This window comes from Pseudophryne corroboree, chromosome 6 (assembly GCF_028390025.1).
Source record: "Pseudophryne corroboree isolate aPseCor3 chromosome 6, aPseCor3.hap2, whole genome shotgun sequence".
Classification (NCBI taxonomy): Eukaryota; Metazoa; Chordata; class Amphibia; order Anura; family Myobatrachidae; genus Pseudophryne; species Pseudophryne corroboree.
Genome location: NC_086449.1, coordinates 193897243 through 193917598, shown reverse-complemented (window position 1 = coordinate 193917598; position 20356 = coordinate 193897243). Strand labels below are relative to the sequence as shown.

At 45.6% G+C, this 20356-nt stretch overlaps 1 protein-coding gene across 4 annotated transcripts in view; it reads left to right on the top strand.

Annotated features, from left to right (window-relative positions):
* Positions 1–20356, top strand: part of IQCH (IQ motif containing H) — a 199065-nt gene that overhangs the window by 156818 nt on the left and 21891 nt on the right. For 3 of the 4 annotated variants that reach the window (XM_063925555.1, XM_063925554.1, XM_063925556.1), the window contains one exon: positions 9007–9171. In XM_063925555.1, the coding sequence (XP_063781625.1) occupies positions 9007–9171 (165 nt within the window). Of the gene's footprint in view, positions 1–9006; positions 9172–20205; positions 20294–20356 lie in introns of those variants that run through there. The other variant, XM_063925557.1, reaches the window with a different exon arrangement.

Below are 20356 nucleotides of genomic sequence, written 5' to 3'. Positions count from 1 at the left end.
GTTAGCTTCCAGTCAGGGCACTATCTGCATATCCTACATACAGGGCCGGACTGGCCATCTGGCACTTCTGGCATATGCCAGAAGGGCCGATGGCCAGGTGGGCCGATTTGTCCATCCATTACGAGACTGGCAGCACCGCCTCCTGGGTGGCACTGTGCTGAGCAGCCGAGTAATTTGCATAGTGACGCGGCTACGTCATGACGTCATAAGGCAGGGCTGGCCAAACCAGTCCTCGAGATCTACTAACAGCTTATGTTTTCCAGGCCTCCTGGAGATCTGTAGAATTGTCAGTTAGGAATGAATGCAGCACATCTTAATTAGTAATGACTACACCTGTGCACCAGCTAGATGGTCTGGAAAATGTGAACTGTTGGTAGATCTCGAGGACTAGTTTGGCCAGCCCTGTCATAAGGTGACTGAGCCTTCCGGAGTACGAGCGGAGCGGTGCGGGCGGGGGGAGCTGAGCAAACAGAGGGACGCGACCAAGCCGGCCTGAGTGTAAAAGGTGCGGGCGGGGGGAGCTCAGCGTCTTTGCATGCATAGATCATGCACTGGCTGCAGCCTTCTTTGCTCACCTGCTGGGTGCACTGCTTCTTCCCTTCACAGTCCATGGGCAGGTACTGCCACTGCTGTACTTTCTTTATAGTTTTGATGCCCTTTGCTTTTTGATTATGTCACTTGTGTTTTTTTTAAGGAATTGCATAATTAGTACTAATACCTGCAAACCACATTTCTGCTATATGAAGTGAACAATGTATATTAGGCTAGAATTTCTCATAATATGCCACTTCTGCTGTAATGTGAATTTCGGCTCATTCAGTGTGCTATAATGTGAATTTCGGCTCATTCTGTGTGCTATAATGTGAATTTCGGCTCATTCAGTGTGCTATAACGTGAATTTCGGCTCATTCAGTGTGCTATAATGTGAATTTCGGCTCATTCGGTGTGCTATAATGTGAATTTCGGCTCATTCAGTGTGCTATAATGTGAATTTCGGCTCATTCTGTGTGCTATAATGTGAATTTCGGCTCATTCTGTGTGCTATAATGTGAATTTCAGCTCATTCCGTGTGGTATATTGTGAATTTTGGCTCATACTGTGGTATAATGTGAAAGAGGCACGAGTACTAGATAGTATAAGGGGTCCTACTATTGTGGTGCATAATGTGTATAAGGGGTATATGGTGTGGTAAACTACACTGAAGGACACGCCCCCTTTTGAGTGACCACGCCCCCTTCTTCGGCGCGCGCTTAGTTACATACTACACTTTTCCATACCCCCACTTCAAAATTTCCACTTCAACCACTGGTTCTGTATATTTTAATAGAGAATGATGCACACTTGTATGTGTTATAATATTAATTATATCTGTAAGAGCACATAGACTAAGAAGTAGGAGGAGTCAGGAATAGTAAGGGGAGGAGTCACCGAGGTGGCCCTTTGTGCTTCAAAAATGCCAGGGCCTATTTTTAGTCCCAGTCCGGCCCTGCCTACATATGACATTTGCATTCACTACCTCTGTTCATGTGTTCTGGTTTCCTTTGTGTAGTTTCCTTCTGTAGTCCAGAAACATATCCAGGGGAATTAGATTGTAACCTCCTTTTGGTCAGGGATTAAAGTGAATGAACAAACATTCCCTCATTGTAAAGTGCGTTACTATACGTTTGCACTCTATTAAAATAATTTTTTTTAAAAGATGAAAGATTGATTTAATAACTATTATGCACTAACATTAATAACTCTGTGTGAAAGTGTGTGAAATGTACAACCTTTAAGTTATACAAAGCAAGAATTGTGTATTCAGACATTGCTAGCCTATTCTCCCTGTAAGGTGCATAGGAATAACTAAGCAGAGCCTTTTCTGATGAGCATTAGCGGCATCGCTTAGTGAAAGTGCCCAATAATGTGCCTATCAGGACGGGATTCTGGCAGCAGAAAGGATTTGAATTGCTCTGGTCATGTTTGTCCATCTCTAAGTAACAGAAGTGGACAACCCTCTTGCGGGCAGCTCGTTACCAGCTGCCGATTAGCACTTCCCATACCCCCCTGGAGCAAATCCTTACGATGACGGATTGGATCTTTAATAGCCCAGCAGATTCCTGCAAGTGTGTTATTAAGGAGTATCTCGGCAGTGATTCATTTAGAGGGCATTTGCTTGTGAATATGATTTAGAAATTAGCAGGAGTTTAGCAAGAGGCTGGGACTTGCTGACCCCTTAATAATGTTATAATGATGCCATTTAACATCCGCCGCTTACACCACTGACTCAGCTCAGTGCACTGAGAGTGGTTTACTGCTAGCAGGTTATGCTGGGAGCGAGACCCTAAATCTGACCTCACAACAAGTACTGGTCAGGACAGATGTCATTGTGCTGAATTCTGTAGACACCTTAAGCAAGCTATAGGGCTGCAAGCTCACGTACTACTGTGACCTTGGGAAGTCATTTCAGACTGCATGTTTAATGTACAAATCACGTACAGCATTATTCCCGCAAAACATTTCATATATATATATATATATATATATATATATATATATATATTCCATGTCCCAGTATAGAATGCCCCCTAATCCCCCCCCCCACCTAAAATATTATCTGCCCCAGTAGAGGTTCAGTTGGTGTCCTGCTACTGGGGCTTGCTTTACAAAGATGTAGAAGCTGACAACTGCTGATCCCACCGTTATGGAGAGGATTAGCTGGTAGGTAAATGTATACAGTTGTGCATAGGGAATGTACATTAGGGTAGCTCACTTCCCAACTGCCCCTTATACACAAATATACCAATATACAGATGAGTCCTCCCCCATCGTTGCAGTCACGTTAAACAGCCCTTCTAGTCATGAGCAAGTTTACTAAGCCCAAGCATCTTTTTGTGCTTTTTCCCCCCGGAAATGCGTCTTATTTGCATCGCTATGTAAATAAAACGCACACGCAGACTCTGCTGATTAAAATTATATGGGGCATGCCTATATTCGGTGGGCCACTTCGGCTGTATCTGCATATGAAATGCTACGTTAAGCTGGGAACACTCTGGGAAATATTTTAAATGATATCACCCAGAATGTTTGTAATATCGTCCAGTGTGTATGCCCTAAGCAATGAACAATGTGCGCTCTCGTGGGTGGTCAACGACATAATTGTTATGGTAGACTTACCGTTCATAACGCTATTTCTCCTAAGTCCACAGGATCCACAGGATAACATTGGGATATGAAGTAGCAACAGCGGATTGGCACCAAACGATCAAAGCTTCCGGCCTCCCAGAATGCAATGGGCCTGTCCCTATATCCCCCCCCCCCTTCCTCCCCTCCTGGCTCAGGCAATTCAGTTGTTTTCCAAAGCTCAAGGCAGGAGCATCATAGAGAGCCCTAATTAGGCAAGAAGAACACACATGCACACCCTTCCGTATAAGAAGGAAGAGGTTAGTGAGTAAAAGGATCCTCAAATCAGGTGCATCAGGGTGGGATCCCTGTGGATCCTGTGGACTTAGGAGAAATAGAGTTATCAACGGTGTCTACCATAACGATTATTTCTCCTGCAGGGTCCATAGGTTATCCACAGGATAACAATGGGATGTCCCAAACTAATTTAGTGGTGGGGATGCTCCTGATTGGATAGGAGAATCCTTCGCCCGAATTCAGCATCCTGAGAAGCAAAGGTATGAAAGGCATAATGTCGACTGTGTTAATGGAAGACCATGTGGCTGCCTTACATATCTGTTCTGCTGAAGCACCATGTTGTGCTGCCCATGACGGACCTACCTTACGAGTAGAGTGAGCAGAGACATTAGCTGGAACAGGGAGATCAGATTGAGAATATGCTTCTGAAATCGTCGTTCAAAGCCACCTCGCCAGTGTCTGCTTGTCAGCAGGCCATCCTCTCTTGTGAAATCCGTAGAGAATGAAGAGAGTGTCTGTTTTTCTGATGGCACTGGCACGATCCACGTAGATCCTTAAAGCACGGACTACGTCCAACGATGCATCTCCCGCAGCAAGGTCCGTCCCTTGGAAGGCCGGGACTACAATTTCTTTGTTAAGGTGGAATTTAGACACCATTTTAGGAAGATAATCAGATTTGGTTCTGAGAACCGTTCTATCTGGATAAAAAATCAGAAAAGGAGGGCGACATAACAATGCCCCTAAATCTGAAACTCTTCGAGCTGAAGCAATAGCCAGTAGAAAGAGAACTTTAGCTGTCAACCATTTAAGATCCACTTATTTTAGTGGTTTAAATGGGGCAACTTGAAGGGCCTTTAGAACTAAACTTAAGTCCCAAGGCACTGTGGGAGGAACAAAAGGAGGTTGAATGTGCAGCATTCCTTGGAAAAAAAGTGCACACATCCTGTAGGTTAACAATTTTCTTTTGGAACCATACAGTCAATGCTGACACTTACACTCTCAAGGAAGCCACCCTTAGACCTTTGTCCATTCCTACCTGAAGGAATGCTGGGACTCTGGAAACTCTGAAAGACCTAGGATCACATTTCCGGTCACTGCACCATTGAATATAGGCTTGCCATATTCAGTGATAAATGCGAGCTGAAGGATTCCTTGCTCTGAGCATTGTTTGACTTACCTGTTGTGAGAATCTTCCTGCTTTCAGGATAGAAGTCTCAAGAGCCACGCCGTCAAAGACAGTCGATCCAGGTGCTTGTGATAGCAAGGACTCTGAGACAGTAGATCTGGACGTTGAGGGAGTAGGAATGGAACATCCATCGACAGCCTCTGCAGATGTGTGTACCAATGTCTTCTGGGCCAAGCCGGAGCTATTAGTATCACGGCGCCCCTTCCTTGTTTTGCATTCCGCATCACCCTGGGTAACAGGGCGATTGGTGGAAACACATAGGCCAGACGAAATTCCCCTCTCACTGACAGGGCATCCACAAAGATCACTTTGGGATCCTTTGTTCTTGACCCGTATGCGGGAACTTTGTTGTTCTGACAGGACGGCATGAGATCTATCTCCGGTAACACCCACTTGTCTACCAGAGTTTGGAAGACCTCGGGGTGTAAAGCCCATTCATTTACATGAGTGGCGTGTCGACTGAGAAAATCGGCTTTCCAGTTTAGGACTCCCAGAGTGAACACTGCGGAAAAGGCTGGATGATTAAGTTCTGCCCACTTTAACGTGTGACTTACCTTCTTCATTGAATTTTGGCTGCGAGTTCCTCCCTGATGGTTGAGGTACGCTACTGCCGTTGCATTGTCCGATCGGATTTGGACTGGTTTCCCCTAAAGGATGTCCTTTGCCTGAATAAGTGCCATATATATGGGCCGAAGTTCCAATATATTTATTGGCAGGAAACTTTCTTCCTTGGTCCACTGCCCCTGGAAGCAACTCCTTCCTGACACCACTCCCCAGGCCTGAAGGCTGGCATCTGTTGTCAGAATTTCCTAATATGATATCCAAAATGGTCTCCCATTGTCCCGATGGGATGTCTGTAGCCACCAGGCTAATAACTTCCTTACTTCCAGAGGAAGGACCATAATCTGCATTTTTTAGTGTCTGATGAAAACCATTCCATTTGGAAAGGATCAGATGTTGCAGAGGCCTCAAGTGGAACTGCGCACTCTCCACCAAGTCAAATGTCAACACCATCAACCCCATCACACGCATTTCTACGTCAATGGATACCTTTTGACTGTGTAGCAGCTCCTGAATCCTTGACTGAATTATGGATATTTTGTTCAGAGGTAAAATTACTCTCTGAAGACTCAAATCCAACAAAGCCCCCAAGTGAGTCATCCGTTGTGACGGAATCAGTGACGACTTTGCCCAATTTATGAGCCAACCATGTCTCTGCAAACAAGCTATTGTCTGTTGCAGATGACACTGAAGCAATTCCTGAGATTGTGCCAGGATTAATAAGTCATCGAAGTATGGAAAAATCCTTATCCCCTGCTGATGGAGATAAGATGCCATTACCACCATAATTTTGGTGAACACGCTGGGAGCTGTGGCCAGTCCAAATGGTAGGGCATGAAACCGAAAATGTTGCTGGAAGATAGCAAACCTGAGATAACGCTGATAGGACAGTGCTATAGGAACATGCAGGTAACTGTCCTGGATATCTAGGGATACCATAAAATCCTCTGGCTCCATGGCCAAAATAATGGAACATAAAGTCTCCATATGAAACCGAGGTACCCAAGTGTACTTGTTCAGCACTTTGAGATTGAGTATGGGCCAGAACGACCCATTTGGCTTCTGGACTAGAAACAGGTTGGAATAAAAATCTTGTCCTGGTTGTACAGGAGGAACTGGAATTATCACTCCAGACTGAAGCAACTTCTGAACTGCCTCTTGCAAAGCCCTGGCCTTCGTTACTACTGAAAACGGGCTGGTACAAAAAAACCTTTGAGGAGGGTGTTCTTGAAAGCAAACGCATAACCGTGAGATACCGCTTCTTGCATCCCGGCATCTGTGGTAGACTGCTGCCAGATCTGTGCAAACTGAAGAAGTCGGCCTCCCACCCTGGGGTCTCCCAAGATGGCTTATCTTCTGATTAGGAAGCCAGCCCTCTGGTAGCCCAGTGCTTTTTAGTCTTACCAGACTTGTCAGATTGAGACTGTTTGCCATAACCCTTTCCTTTTGCTTTTCCTTGAGCCTGAAAGGGCTGAAAAGCTGGAAATCTAGGTTTGGATTTGTGTGTGGAAATAAACTTCACTTTCTTAGAGTCTGCTTCTGACTCCAAAATACTGTTTAATTCTTTACCAAAAAGAATATCTCCAGTAAAAGGCAAAGACTCCAGAACCTTCTTGGATTCTGAGTCAGCTTTCCATGTACGTAGCCAAACCGCTCTGCGAGCTGCTACTGCTGAGGCTGATGCCTGAGAGACAATCGTACCCATATCCAAGGCTGCTTCTTCCATAAAAATAACTGCCTGTTTGATATGTGCAATATGGGATTTTTGCTCTCTAGGTGCCATTGAAAGGTCATCCTCCAATGCATCAGCCCAGGCTGCCACTGCTTATGCCATCCAGGCTGAAGCCATGGCTGGTCTTACAACTGCCCTAGACAAGGAGAAAATGGTTTAAAAAAAACCATCTATTTTCCTATCTGTGACATCATTTAATGATGTTGAAGGCAGAGGTAATGTAGATTTTCGCACCAATCGGATGACATGCGTATCTACTTTGGGAGCCACCTCCCTTTTTAAACAGTCCCCAGCCGGAAGAGGATAATGGGAATTCCATTTCCTTGGAATTCTAAACTTCTTACTGGTTGTAACCCAAGCCTCTTGCATAAATTCCGTCAGCTGTTCTGACCCAGGAAACTCAGTCCTAACTATTTTGGGACATTTAAACACAGGTGCCTTAGATTTTAACAAAGGCTCTGCTGCCTCCTCTAAGGATAGAATGGCTTTCATAGCACTAATTAGCTCAGGAATGTCCACTGAGCTGAGGCCTTCCTCCTCGTCTCTATATGCAGACCTGGAGTCCCCATCCTCCGATGAGACCATATCTGAAACGTATAGATTGTGAAGATGTAGTTTCATGTCTATGTGATTTACTTACCACCATCCTTTCAGCCTGTTTCTGTTGAGAGGCTGCCGATTCCTGTACTGGATGTGATAACCCCCATGTGGAACTTTGCATGTAAGGGTTAATAGGGTAACCTATCCCTGGTATAAGAGATGGCATTATCCGCTCAGCTATACTGGATAATGTCTGTGCAAAAGTAGTCCATGGGGGATGAACTTGAACCTGTGCCTGCCTCACATTATTCAAGAGGCTTTGGTGAAAGCTAAAACAATTTGCACATAATCCATTTTGAACCAGATCCTGAGAGGTTAACCCAGCTTTGCAAGACAAACATGACATGAGTGTTGGTGCTGCTGTGGAGAGTGTATCCTCCTCACCCTTGCCTCTCTTAGACATGATAAATAAATCACACACCTTTACAGTGTTAACTACACAATATGTGACTGGAATCTCTTTAAAATTTGTTAAAGTGACATACAATCCGATCCCTCCCTGCTTTGCACCAGCATTGGGGATCGAAATACACAGAAACTGACAGTAAATAGTAAAGTCAGCAATCACACTAGCAATCAGTCACAGGTTATACATTAGTATAATAAGCAATATGAGCACATAATCAACTACAGATACATTTCAAGTATGTAGGAGAATATATTACTGCATTACCTTACATAGGAGTTTAGACATATTCAGTCGCACAGCGAAAGAAAACAGTACCAATAGTTTACAGACTCATATGCATCAGGCACTTATCCAACTATTCGTACCAAAGGTAGATAGAGACTTAGGGCCTAATTCAGATCTGTTCACTCGCCAGCTATTTTTTTGCAGCGCTGCGAACAGATAGACGCCGCCTATAGGGGAGTGTATTTAAGCTTTGCAAGTGTGCGAACGCATGTGCAGCCGTCCTGTACAAAAACAGCTTGTTCAGTTTCTGAGTAGCTCTGACCTTACTCAGCCGCTGCGATGCTGGACTTGCTAGTACATCCTACACAGACGCCCGCCGAAACAGTACTATACACGTGAGTAAGCATTGTCATGATAAGGAGTAAGGGTAAGGAGTTGTTGGAGCGACTCTTTCTAAGGTATGTATAAAACGCTTTTTAGAAGGATCGCTGAAAAAAAATAGTAAGACTATAAAAATAAAATAAAAAAGCATTCAGCTGCTAAAAACCAGCAGCCCATTGACCCTGCTCCGGCTCCTGCCGCACCAAACAAAAAAAATGAATTTCCTGAGCCAGGAGGCGCGGATATAGGGACGGGCCCGTTGCATTCTGGGAAGCCGAAAGCTTTGATCGTTTGGTGCCAATCCACTGTCGCTACCTCATATCCCAATGTTATCCTGTGGATAACCTGTGGACGCTGCAGGAGATATCCCCTGTCGTTCATACATGCAGGTCAATCTGGGGATGTTGTTGATGATACCATACTGCCGAATCAGGCTTAATGCATACAGGGTAGCAGTTCAAGGTTACAACATCTTTATTAAGTCTCCCATAATATTTTCTATTAACTATTTAGGTTTGGGCAACGGATTTAGACTTGAACTATAGCGACCAGCTAGCAATGACACAACTACTGCTGTACCTGACCAATGGGACACTGGACTGTACTAACAGCCGTCTGAATATGTCACTTGTCCCCAAGAAAGTTGATCGCTCCAGACATCGAGCTCAACCAGTACAGGTAAAATGTTTGTGTACAAACACACTCACTGCTCTTGCACTCGTACAGGTCTCACTGGCTGCCCCTTACACATGTACAGGACTCACTGGCTGCCCTTACACATGTACATGACTCACTGGCTGCCCTTACACATGTACATGACTCACTGGCTGCCCTTACACATGTACATGACTCACTGGCTGCCCTTACAGATGTACAAGACTCACTGGCTGCCCTTACACTTGTACGGGACGTACTAGCTGCCCTAGTACTTGTGCAAGACTCACTGGCAGCCTGTGCACTCATACAAAACTCATTGGCTGCCCTTACACTCATACAGGACTCACTGGCTCCCCTTATGCTCGTACGGGACTTACTGGCTCCCCTTACATTCGCATGGGACTCACTGGCTACCCTAACACTTGTACAGGACTCAATAGCTGCCCTTAGACTCGTACATGACTCACTGCTTCCCCTTAAACTCATACAGGACTCACTGGCTGCCGTTACACTGGTAGGGGACTCGCTGGCTGCCCTTACACTTGTACAGGACTAACTGGCTGCCATTACACTCATACGGGACTCACTGGCAGCCCTTAAACTTGGATGGGACTCGCTAGCTGCCCTTAAACATTTACATGCAAATATTTAGTTGGACATATCTCAAGATGCATCCAGTGTTAGCACAGTGTCCCATGTGACAGGTTTAATACACGTGTATACTTTTGGCCCACAATAATGTAGAGATGTGACTGGATAGTGTTAGCAGTAAATGCTGATATCACATTTCCCTATCTGTACACAATTTAAATATGTAATAAAAGGTCTCATACACAAGAGAACTTAGTGTCTAAACAGTTATTAATAAATGCAAAAGTCGCATTTTCAATATAAAGTGTAATAAAATACATACAAACATCTGTTGTTTTCCAGTATACAACAAAGGAGAATATTCTTTCCTACAGTAGTCAAAATGTAAATGAAGTAATGCAATCATGACTTAATATGTTATTGTACACTAATGAATTAAGCTGAAGGGATGAGCACCCAATCAGAAGTGACTACAAAGTGCTGGTGACAGGAGAAGTAGTTCATTGAGTGACCATCGCAATCTCACACTGTTCGCAGCTTAATGTCGAGCACAATTTGCTGACACGTTACTGATGTTAATTAAAAGAATTGTAACTGGGTCGGCATCATAATGTTAATCATAATGCTTTACCATTCAGTTTCAATTTATAGTGCCGACACAGCTACAATTCTTTAACATTACTTGGCATACTGTGCTCAACATTAAGCTGCCAACAATGTGATTGGCGACATTGTGACTGTTGGCACATCATGCCAATTCTGCTGATCAGTGCACCAGCCCTCCTAGACACACAAGAGATACACCCATTATAGGATCCACAGATGCATCCATATCTAATTGTGATGCTCTTACCTAACTCACCTAAGATCACCTTTTCCAGCCCATCACTCCTCTCCATACATAATTAGGCACAGATCAGCAATATGCAAAGACTGTAAATGAGTATGCAGATTCATTATTAGTGAACATGTGCAGCACAGAGGTGCAGATGTATTAAGCCTGGAGAAGGCATAAAAAAGTGATAAAGCAGTGATAAGTGAAAGGTGATAATGCACCAGCCAATCAGCTGCAATATGTAAATTGACAGTTATGAGCTGATTGGCTGGTGCGTTATCACTTTGCACTTATCACTGCTTTATCACTTCTTTATGCCTTCTCCAGGCTTAATACATATGCCCCAATGATACATATCACTCAAAACATGTGCGTGCATCCAACTCTAAGTGAGCTCCTACTTCATATTCATTTCTCTAACGTCCTAGTGGATGCTGGGGACTCCGTCAGGACCATGGGGATTAGCGGCTCCGCAGGAGACAGGGCACAAAAATAAAGCTTTAGGATCAGGTGGTGTGCACTGGCTCCTCCCCCTATGACCCTCCTCCAAGCCTCAGTTAGGTTTTTGTGCCCGTCCGAGCAGGGTGCAATCTAGGTGGCTCTCCTAAAGAGCTGCTTAGAAAAAGTTTTTAGGTTTTTTATTTTCAGTGAGTCCTGCTGGCAACAGGCTCACTGCATCGAGGGACTTAGGGGAGAGAAGTGAACTCACCTGCGTGCAGGATGGATTGGCTTCTTAGGCTACTGGACACCATTAGCTCCAGAGGGATCGAACACAGGCCCAGCCATGGAGTCCGGTCCCGGAGCCGCGCCGCCGACCCCCCTTGCAGATGCCGAAGATTGAAGAGGTCCAGAAACAGGCGGCAGAAGACTTTTCAGTCTTCATGAGGTAGCGCACAGCACTGCAGCTGTGCGCCATTGTTGTCAGCACACTTCACACAGCGGTCACTGAGGGTGCAGGGCGCTGGGGGGGGGCGCCCTGGGCAGCAATGTATAATACCTTTTTTATGGCTAAAAATACATCACATATAGCCCTTGAGGCTATATGGATGTATTTAACCCCTGCCAGATCTCACAAACTCCGGGAGAAGAGCCCGCCGAAATAGGGGGCGGGGCTTATTCTCCTCAGCACACAGCGCCATTTTCCTGCTCAGCTCCGCTGTGAGGAAGGCTCCCAGGACTCTCCCCTGCACTGCACTACAGAAACAGGGTAAAACAGAGAGGGGGGGCACTTTTTTGGCGATATTACTATATTTAAGCTGCTATAAGGATACAACACTTATATAGGGTTATTCCCATATATATTATAGCGCTTGGGTGTGTGCTGGCAAACTCTCCCTCTGTCTCCCCAAAGGGCTAGTGGGGTCCTGTCTTCAATAGAGCATTCCCTGTGTGTCTGCTGTGTGTCGGTACGCGTGTGTCGACATGTATGAGGACGATGTTGGTGTGGAGGCAGAGCAATTGCCGGTAATGGTGATGTCACCCCCCAGGGAGTCGACACCGGAATGGATGGCTTTGTTTATGGAATTACGTGATAATGTCAGCACATTACAAAAATCAGTTGACGACATGAGACGGCCGGCAAACCAGTTAGTACCTGCCCAGGCGTCTCAGACACCGTCAGGGGCTGTAAAACGCCCTTTACCTCAGTCGGTCGACACAGACCCAGACACGGACACTGAATCTAGTGTCGACGGTGAAGAAACAAACGTATTTTCCAGTAGGGCCACACGTTATATGATCACGGCAATGAAGGAGACTTTACATATCTCTGATACTGCAAGTACCACAAAAAGGGGTATTATGTGGGGTGTGAAAAAACTACCTGTAGTTTTTCCTGAATCAGAGGAATTAAATGATGTATGTGATGAAGCGTGGGTTAACCCAGATAGAAAAGTGCTAATTTCAAAAAAGTTATTGGCATTATACCCTTTCCCGCCAGAGGTTAGGGCGCGCTGGGAAACACCCCCTAGGGTGGATAAGGCGCTCACACGCTTATCAAAACAAGTGGCGTTACCGTCTCCTGATACGGCCGCCCTCAAGGTTCCAGCTGATAGGAGGCTGGAAACTACCTTAAAAAGTATATACACACATACTGGTGTTATACTGCGACCAGCCATCGCCTCAGCCTGGATGTGCAGTGCTGGGGTGGTCTGGTCGGATTCCCTGACTGAAAATATTGATACCCTGGATAGGGACAGTATTTTATTGACTTTAGAGCAATTAAAGGATGCTTTTCTTTATATGCGAGATGCTCAGAGGGATATTTGCACTCTGGCATCGAGAGTAAGTGCGATGTCCATATCTGCCAGAAGAAGTTTATGGACGCGACAGTGGTCAGGTGATGCGGATTCCAAACGGCATATGGAAGTATTGCCGTATAAAGGGGAGGAATTATTTGGCGTCGGTCTATCGGATCTGGTGGCCACGGCAACTGCCGGAAAATCCACCTTTTTACCTCAGTCCCCCTCCCAACAGAAAAAGACACCGTCTTTTCAGCCGCAGTCCTTTCGGTCCTATAAGAACAAGCGGGCAAAAGGACAGTCATATCTGCCCCGAGGCAGAGGAAAGGGTAAGAGAGGGCAGCAAGCAGCTCCTTCCCAGGAACAGAAGCCCGCCCCGGGTTCTGCAAAGCCCTCAGCATGACGCTGGGGCTTTACAAGCGGACTCAGGAGCGGTGGGGGGTCGACTCAAGAATTTCAGCGCGCAGTGGGCTTGCTCACAGGTGGACCCCTGGATCCTGCAGGTAGTATCTCAGGGTTACAGGTTGGAATTCGAGAAGTCTCCCCCTCGCCGGTTCCTAAAGTCTGCTTTGCCAACGTCTCCCTCAGACAGGGCGACAGTATTGGAAGCCATTCACAAGCTGTATTCTCAGCAGGTGATAGTCAAGGTACCCCTCCTACAACAGGGAAAGGGGTATTATTCCACACTATTTGTGGTACCGAAGCCGGACGGCTCGGTAAGACCTATTCTAAATCTGAAATCTTTGAACCTGTACATACAAAAATTCAAGTTCAAGATGGAGTCACTCAGAGCAGTGATAGCGAATCTGGAAGAAGGGGACTTTATGGTGTCCCTGGACATAAAAGATGCTTATCTGCATGTCCCAATTTGCCCTTCACATCAAGGGTACCTCAGGTTCGTGGTGCAAAACTGTCATTATCAGTTTCAGACGCTGCCGTTTGGATTGTCCACGGCACCTCGGGTCTTTACCAAGGTAATGGCCGAAATGATGATTCTTCTGCGAAGAAGAGGCGTATTAATTATCCCTTACTTGGACGATCTCCTGATAAGGGCAAGGTCCAGAGAACAGCTGGAGGACGGAGTAGCACTAACCCAAGTAGTGCTGCAACAACACGGGTGGATTCTGAATTTTCCAAAATCTCAGTTGACCCCGACAACACGTCTGCTGTTCCTGGGAATGATTCTGGACACGGTTCAGAAAAAGGTGTTTCTTCCGGAGGAGAAAGCCAAGGAGTTATCCGAACTTGTCAGGAACCTCCTAAAACCAGGAAAAGTGTCTGTGCATCAATGCACAAGAGTCCTGGGAAAGATGGTGGCTTCTTACGAAGCGATTCCATTCGGCAGATTCCACGCACGAACTTTTCAGTGGGATCTGCTGGACAAATGGTCCGGATCGCATCTGCAGATGCATCAGCGGATAACCTTATCGCCACGGACAAGGGTGTCTCTTCTGTGGTGGTTGCAGAGTGCTCATCTGTTAGAGGGCCGCAGATTCGGCATACAGGACTGGGTCCTGGTGACCACGGATGCCAGTCTGAGAGGCTGGGGAGCGGTCACACAGGGAAGAAACTTCCAGGGAGTATGGTCAAACCTGGAGATATCTCTTCACATAAATATACTGGAGCTAAGAGCGATTTACAATGCTCTAAGCCTGGCAAAACCCCTGCTTCAGGGTCAGCCGGTGTTGATCCAGTCGGACAACATCACGGCAGTCGCCCACGTAAACAGACAGGGCGGCACAAGAAGCAGGAGAGCAATGGCAGAAGCTGCAAGGATTCTTCGCTGGGCGGAAGATCATGTGATAGCACTGTCAGCAGTGTTCATTCCGGGAGTGGACAACTGGGAAGCAGACTTCCTCAGCAGACACGATCTACACCCGGGAGAGTGGGGACTTGATCCAGAAGTCTTCCACATGATTGTGAACCGTTGGGAAAAACCAAAGGTGGACATGATGGCGTCTCGCCTCAACAAAAAACTGGACAGGTATTGCGCCAGGTCAAGAGATCCTCAGGCAATAGCTGTGGACGCTCTGGTAACGCCGTGGGTGTTCCAGTCAGTGTATGTGTTTCCTCCTCTGCCTCTCATACCAAAAGTACTGAGAATCATACGGCAAAGGGGAGTAAGAACGATACTCGTGGCTCCGGATTGGCCAAGAAGAACTTGGTACCCGGAACTTCAGGAGATGCTCACGGAAGATCCGTGGCCTCTACCTCTAAGACGGGACCTGCTTCAGCAGGGACCGTGTCTATTCCAAGACTTACCGCGGCTGCGTTTGACGGCATGGCGGTTGAACGCCAAATTCTAAGGGAAAAAGGCATTCCGGAAGAGGTCATTCCTACACTGGTAAAAGCCAGGAAGGAGGTGACTGCACAACATTATCACCGCATTTGGAGAAAATATGTTGCGTGGTGTGAGGCCAGGAAGGCCCCCACGGAGGAATTTCAATTGGGTCGATTCCTACATTTCCTGCAAACAGGATTGTCTATGGGCCTCAAGTTGGGGTCCATTAAGGTTCAAATTTCGGCCCTGTCGATTTTCTTCCAAAAAGAATTGGCTTCAGTTCCTGAAGTCCAGACTTTTGTAAAAGGAGTACTACATATACAGCCCCCGGTTGTGCCCCCAGTGGCTCCGTGGGACCTTAATGTAGTTTTGGATTTTCTCAAATCCCATTGGTTTGAGCCACTCAAATCGGCGGATTTGAAATATCTTACATGGAAGGTAACCATGCTACTGGCCCTGGCTTCAGCCAGGAGAGTGTCAGAATTGGCGGCTTTATCGTATAAAAGCCCATATCTGATTTTCCATTCAGACAGGGCAGAACTGCGGACGCGTCCTCATTTTCTGCCTAAGGTGGTGTCAGCGTTTCACCTGAACCAGCCTATTGTAGTGCCTGCGGCTACTAGCGATTTGGAGGATTCCAAGTTGCTGGACGTTGTCAGGGCATTGAAAATATATATTTCAAGGACGGCTGGAGTCAGAAAATCTGACTCGCTATTTATACTGTATGCACCCAACAAGCTGGGTGCTCCTGCTTCTAAGCAGACGATTGCTCGTTGGATTTGTAGCACAATTCAACTTGCACATTCTGTGGCAGGCCTGCCACAGCCTAAATCTGTCAAGGCCCATTCCACAAGGAAGGTGGGATCATCCTGGGCGGCTGCCCGAGGGGTCTCGGCATTACAACTCTGCCGAGCAGCTACGTGGTCGGGGGAGAACACGTTTGTAAAATTCTACAAATTTGATACCCTGGCTAAAGAGGACCTGGAGTTCTCTCATTCGGTGCTGCAGAGTCATCCGCACTCTCCCGCCCGTTTGGGAGCTTTGGTATAATCCCCATGGTCCTGACGGAGTCCCCAGCATCCACTAGGACGTTAGAGAAAATAAGATTTTACTTACCGATAAATCTATTTCTCGTAGTCCGTAGTGGATGCTGGGCGCCCATCCCAAGTGCGGATTGTCTGCAATACTTGTACATAGTTATTGTTACAAAAAATCGGGTTGTTCTTGTTGTGAGCCGTCTGTTCAGAGGCTCCTACGTTGTCATACTGTTAACTGGGTTCAGATCACAAGTTGTATGGTGTGATTGGTGTGGCTGGTATGAGTCTTACCCGGGATTCAATATCCTTCCTTATTGTGTACGCTCGTCCGGGCACAGTATCCTAACTGAGGCTTGGAGGAGGGTCATAGGGGGAGGAGCCAGTGCTCCTAAATCTACCTGATCCTAAAGCTTTATTTTTGTGCCCAGTCTCCTGCGGAGCCGCTAATCCCCATGGTCCTGACGGAGTCCCCAGCATCCACTACGGACTACGAGAAATAGATTTATCGGTAAGTAAAATCTTATTATTTAAAGGCACTACTCACTTACCTCCCTTATAATCACACTCACTGCATTCGTACTCTCTGACTACTCAGATTCCTCTATTACCATCACACTCATTTCCCTAGCACAGGCATTCCCAACCCAAGGTCCTCAGGGCACACTATCAGTCCAGGTTTTAGTGATAGCCAGGCTTCAGCACAGATGGTTACATCAAAATAACTGTGCTACTAATTAAGTCACCTGTGCTAAAGCCTGGATATCACTAAAACCTGGACTGTTAGTGTGCCTTGAGGACTGAGGTTGGGAATGTCTGCCCTAGCATGTGCATTTGTATTCACTGTTGACTTATATCCCATGTAGACTTACCTGAGTTTATGTTTATTTTTAGTCCTGTTCTGCTTTCTAGAGGCTAACATATGCACCAAGTACAATGAGTAATGAGGACATATAATTAAGCATCTTAGCAGTGGTCTACTGTATTAAATGATGACTACTGTACCTACACCAAGAGTTTGTGCCAACCCATTAGTGTATGTATTGGTGCAAGTCTGCGGAATTGCTCCTTCAGTATGTCATTGTCTTGTTTATTAAGACCAGCAGCCTGAGAACACTTATTTGAAGGGCTGACTGAGTCTTTCTATCCATTGCCCATTGCTTGGTCTCGCCACAGATGGGCCAGTTTGCAGTTCAAATCTTTATCATGACTATTTTCATAGGTCATGTGAGCTTAATTGGCCATCATTAACAACACAAGGTCTTCCAGTCCAGCAGCATCCACTTTCATCAGTTGATTGAGATCGATTGTCATCTATTTTAAATTGACGGTAATCGACCTCGAGTAAATAAACCCTAGCGTGTCTCACATACACATGCAATCACACAGAGAATCCAGAAAGGTGAAAAAAAAGATGATTGTGACTTTGCTTTAGTTTTGCTGACCATACAAAACACAATGACATGATCATTCTGTAATGTGACGGCTTATACTTTTCACAAGGTCAGTTTTTTCATTTAAACCGAGTGCCAAGCGACAGGGTCCTTTTCCAAGTTGACGTAGGTGCTCATCTATTGACTTGTCTATGCGATCAATAGATGACCACACGTAAGGGTTGGGTATGGAATCCCGGCGGCTGGGATCCCAGCCGTCAGAATACCGACGCCAGGATCCCGGCTGACAGAATGCCAGCAGCGGGGTGAGCGCTACAAGTCCCTTTGCGGGCTCGGTGGCTCGCTGCACTCACCACAGGTTCTATTGCCACTCTATGGATGTCGTGGACACCCACAAGTGGGAATAGCCCTGCAGCACCTGTCGGCATTCTAAGCGGTCGGGATCCCAGCGTCTGTATTCTGACCGGCGGGATATTAACTACATCCCTATGTCTGGGTTACATGCACACTGATATAAACTCAATTTTCTGATATTAGTTTCGTTGTGCTGCCAGTTGACGTATGACCACCTTGTTCACCCATTACATGAAAATGATTGTATTGCTGTGTATGTGGGTGCAGATTGAGCAATCCTAATTCATTGATTTACCTTCTGCACAAATTTTAAATCTCAAGTATATTGGGGGTAATTCTGAGTTGATCGCAGCAGGATTTCTGATAGCAATTGGGCAAAACCATGTGCACTGCAGGGGAGGCAGATATAACATGTGCAGAGAGAGTTAGATTTGGGTGGGTTATTTTGTTTCTGTGCAGGGTAAATACTGGCTGCTTTATTTTTATACTGCAATTTAGATTGCAGATTGAACACACCCCACCCAAATCTAACTCTCTCTGCACATGTTATATCTGCCTCCCCTGCAGTGCACATGGTTTTGCCCAATTGCTAACAAACTTGAAGCTGCGATCAACTCAGAATTACCCCCATTATCTTTAAATTGTCCTCCTGTACGTACTAGTCGTACAGGTATTTTTCTTATACATCCCTTGATTATAATGCATAACATCATTGGATCCGTGGGCGTCTACACATTTATTGCTGTTATATCTGTGATTACTGTTTTTTTGTCTTGTATATATTGCTTGCTGTCACTCACACATTTCGCTCTTCAATTCCCACTGATCTTTCATTTAATCGAGTCTGTTTCCCCTTCTCTCCTGTCAATAGGATGCACTCTAGTGCATCTCCCTACACTGTTACCTTTCCAACTCTAGAGTAACACCCACTTTTCTGTTTATGAACCCCTTTCAATAAAAGAATACATGTTTTCACTGCTGCTGCTCCTGTAATTATGTATAAAACCAATCACTCATTATCTGCGAGATAGATGAGGCTAAATAAGCACAGCATTAATAATTTACAAGACTCTTCATTATGCCAGTGTACGGGCTGCGAAGACCCAGCAAGAGCAATTCTTTCAGTCTGATGCCAACCCTTAAACAATGGAGTTCCATCACCGCGGCCCCATCCTGCTTCACGCTTGTTAAACAGAGACATGGATTATTCTATCAAACGCTCCTCTAGTTCCTGCTCCCCCACTGCAAGGGAACAGCTTCTGAAATGCACCTCTCATAATCCCCCCTCCGCACGTTAATGACTCCAGCAATGGGTGATATTAATTCTGCAAATATTATAGACATGATTAGCTTGCGCTCAGAGATTCATTATGCCAGAGTTTTCCGAGTGCTGATTTCAGGGTTCACGCTGGTATCTCATTATAGTCTGTGGGATCAATCTATAAGGGCACATGTTACACGAGCACTTTCTCGCTACTTCCACCACAATATGAAGAACGGGCCACAATAAAACAGCAATAACAAAAACAGGTGTAAGGGAAGTGTTCTTCAACTTATAGGTATGCCCCGTATACATCAGTCCCGTTTTTAAAAGGGGCACTAAATTACTAGTTTTGTGTTATAATTTCTTTTAATAAAATTATTGCTTTTAATTTGTTAGAACAGTATTAATTAATTAATTCATAAAAACAAAGTACATTAATAATGGAATGATGGAACACATATTAGAAATCTGGGTCTATTTATGAAGCAATAACAACCCCTTTTTCTGGCATTTTGAATAGCGCAGAGAAATCACTGATGTTTTTTGCTGTCTCTCTATTTACACTGCGTCCCCATCGCCTGCTATGGCGATTGAGGTGTATGCTCTATAATATCAATCTTAAGATGACGTTTCCCTTTATCCTTCAGTGGAGTAGCTGTAAAATCGGAGAAGTTTTGCTGAGTCCCCCCCAGTTTGTGTCATTGCCTATGCGATGACTGAACTCCATGCTGGCAGTGTTAGGCTGCCAGTGAGGCAGGGAAAACCACCGCTTAGGTGCAGAGTTTTTGCCAGGACTCCAAGAGCACCTGCTGAACCACTAATGAGGAATAGACCCAATTATATGGGTTTACTTAAACAACCTCACTAAGGCAAGCAAATACGTTTATTGTGCTTTGTGATATTCAAGGGATGGAGATTGACTTAAAACTGTTTTAAATATCCACCTTTTATGACAGAGAAAGTGGTTCTTTCCTGCTGCAGGTTAGACAGGGTAGGCCTTGTAAACACAGGCCAGGTCAGCTGTAAAACTAAACTATCGATAACTTGCTCTTTGGTTCTTAGGGAAAGGTCCCGGATAACAGCCTGTAAAAGGTATTGATCAGAGAAAGCCATAAAGAGCAGTGTGCACAGTGTGGTCCTTTGGGAGACTGTATGACAACAGGCTGCACCATTTTTATGTAGCACATCATTCAATGTCCTTTGTGATACATGG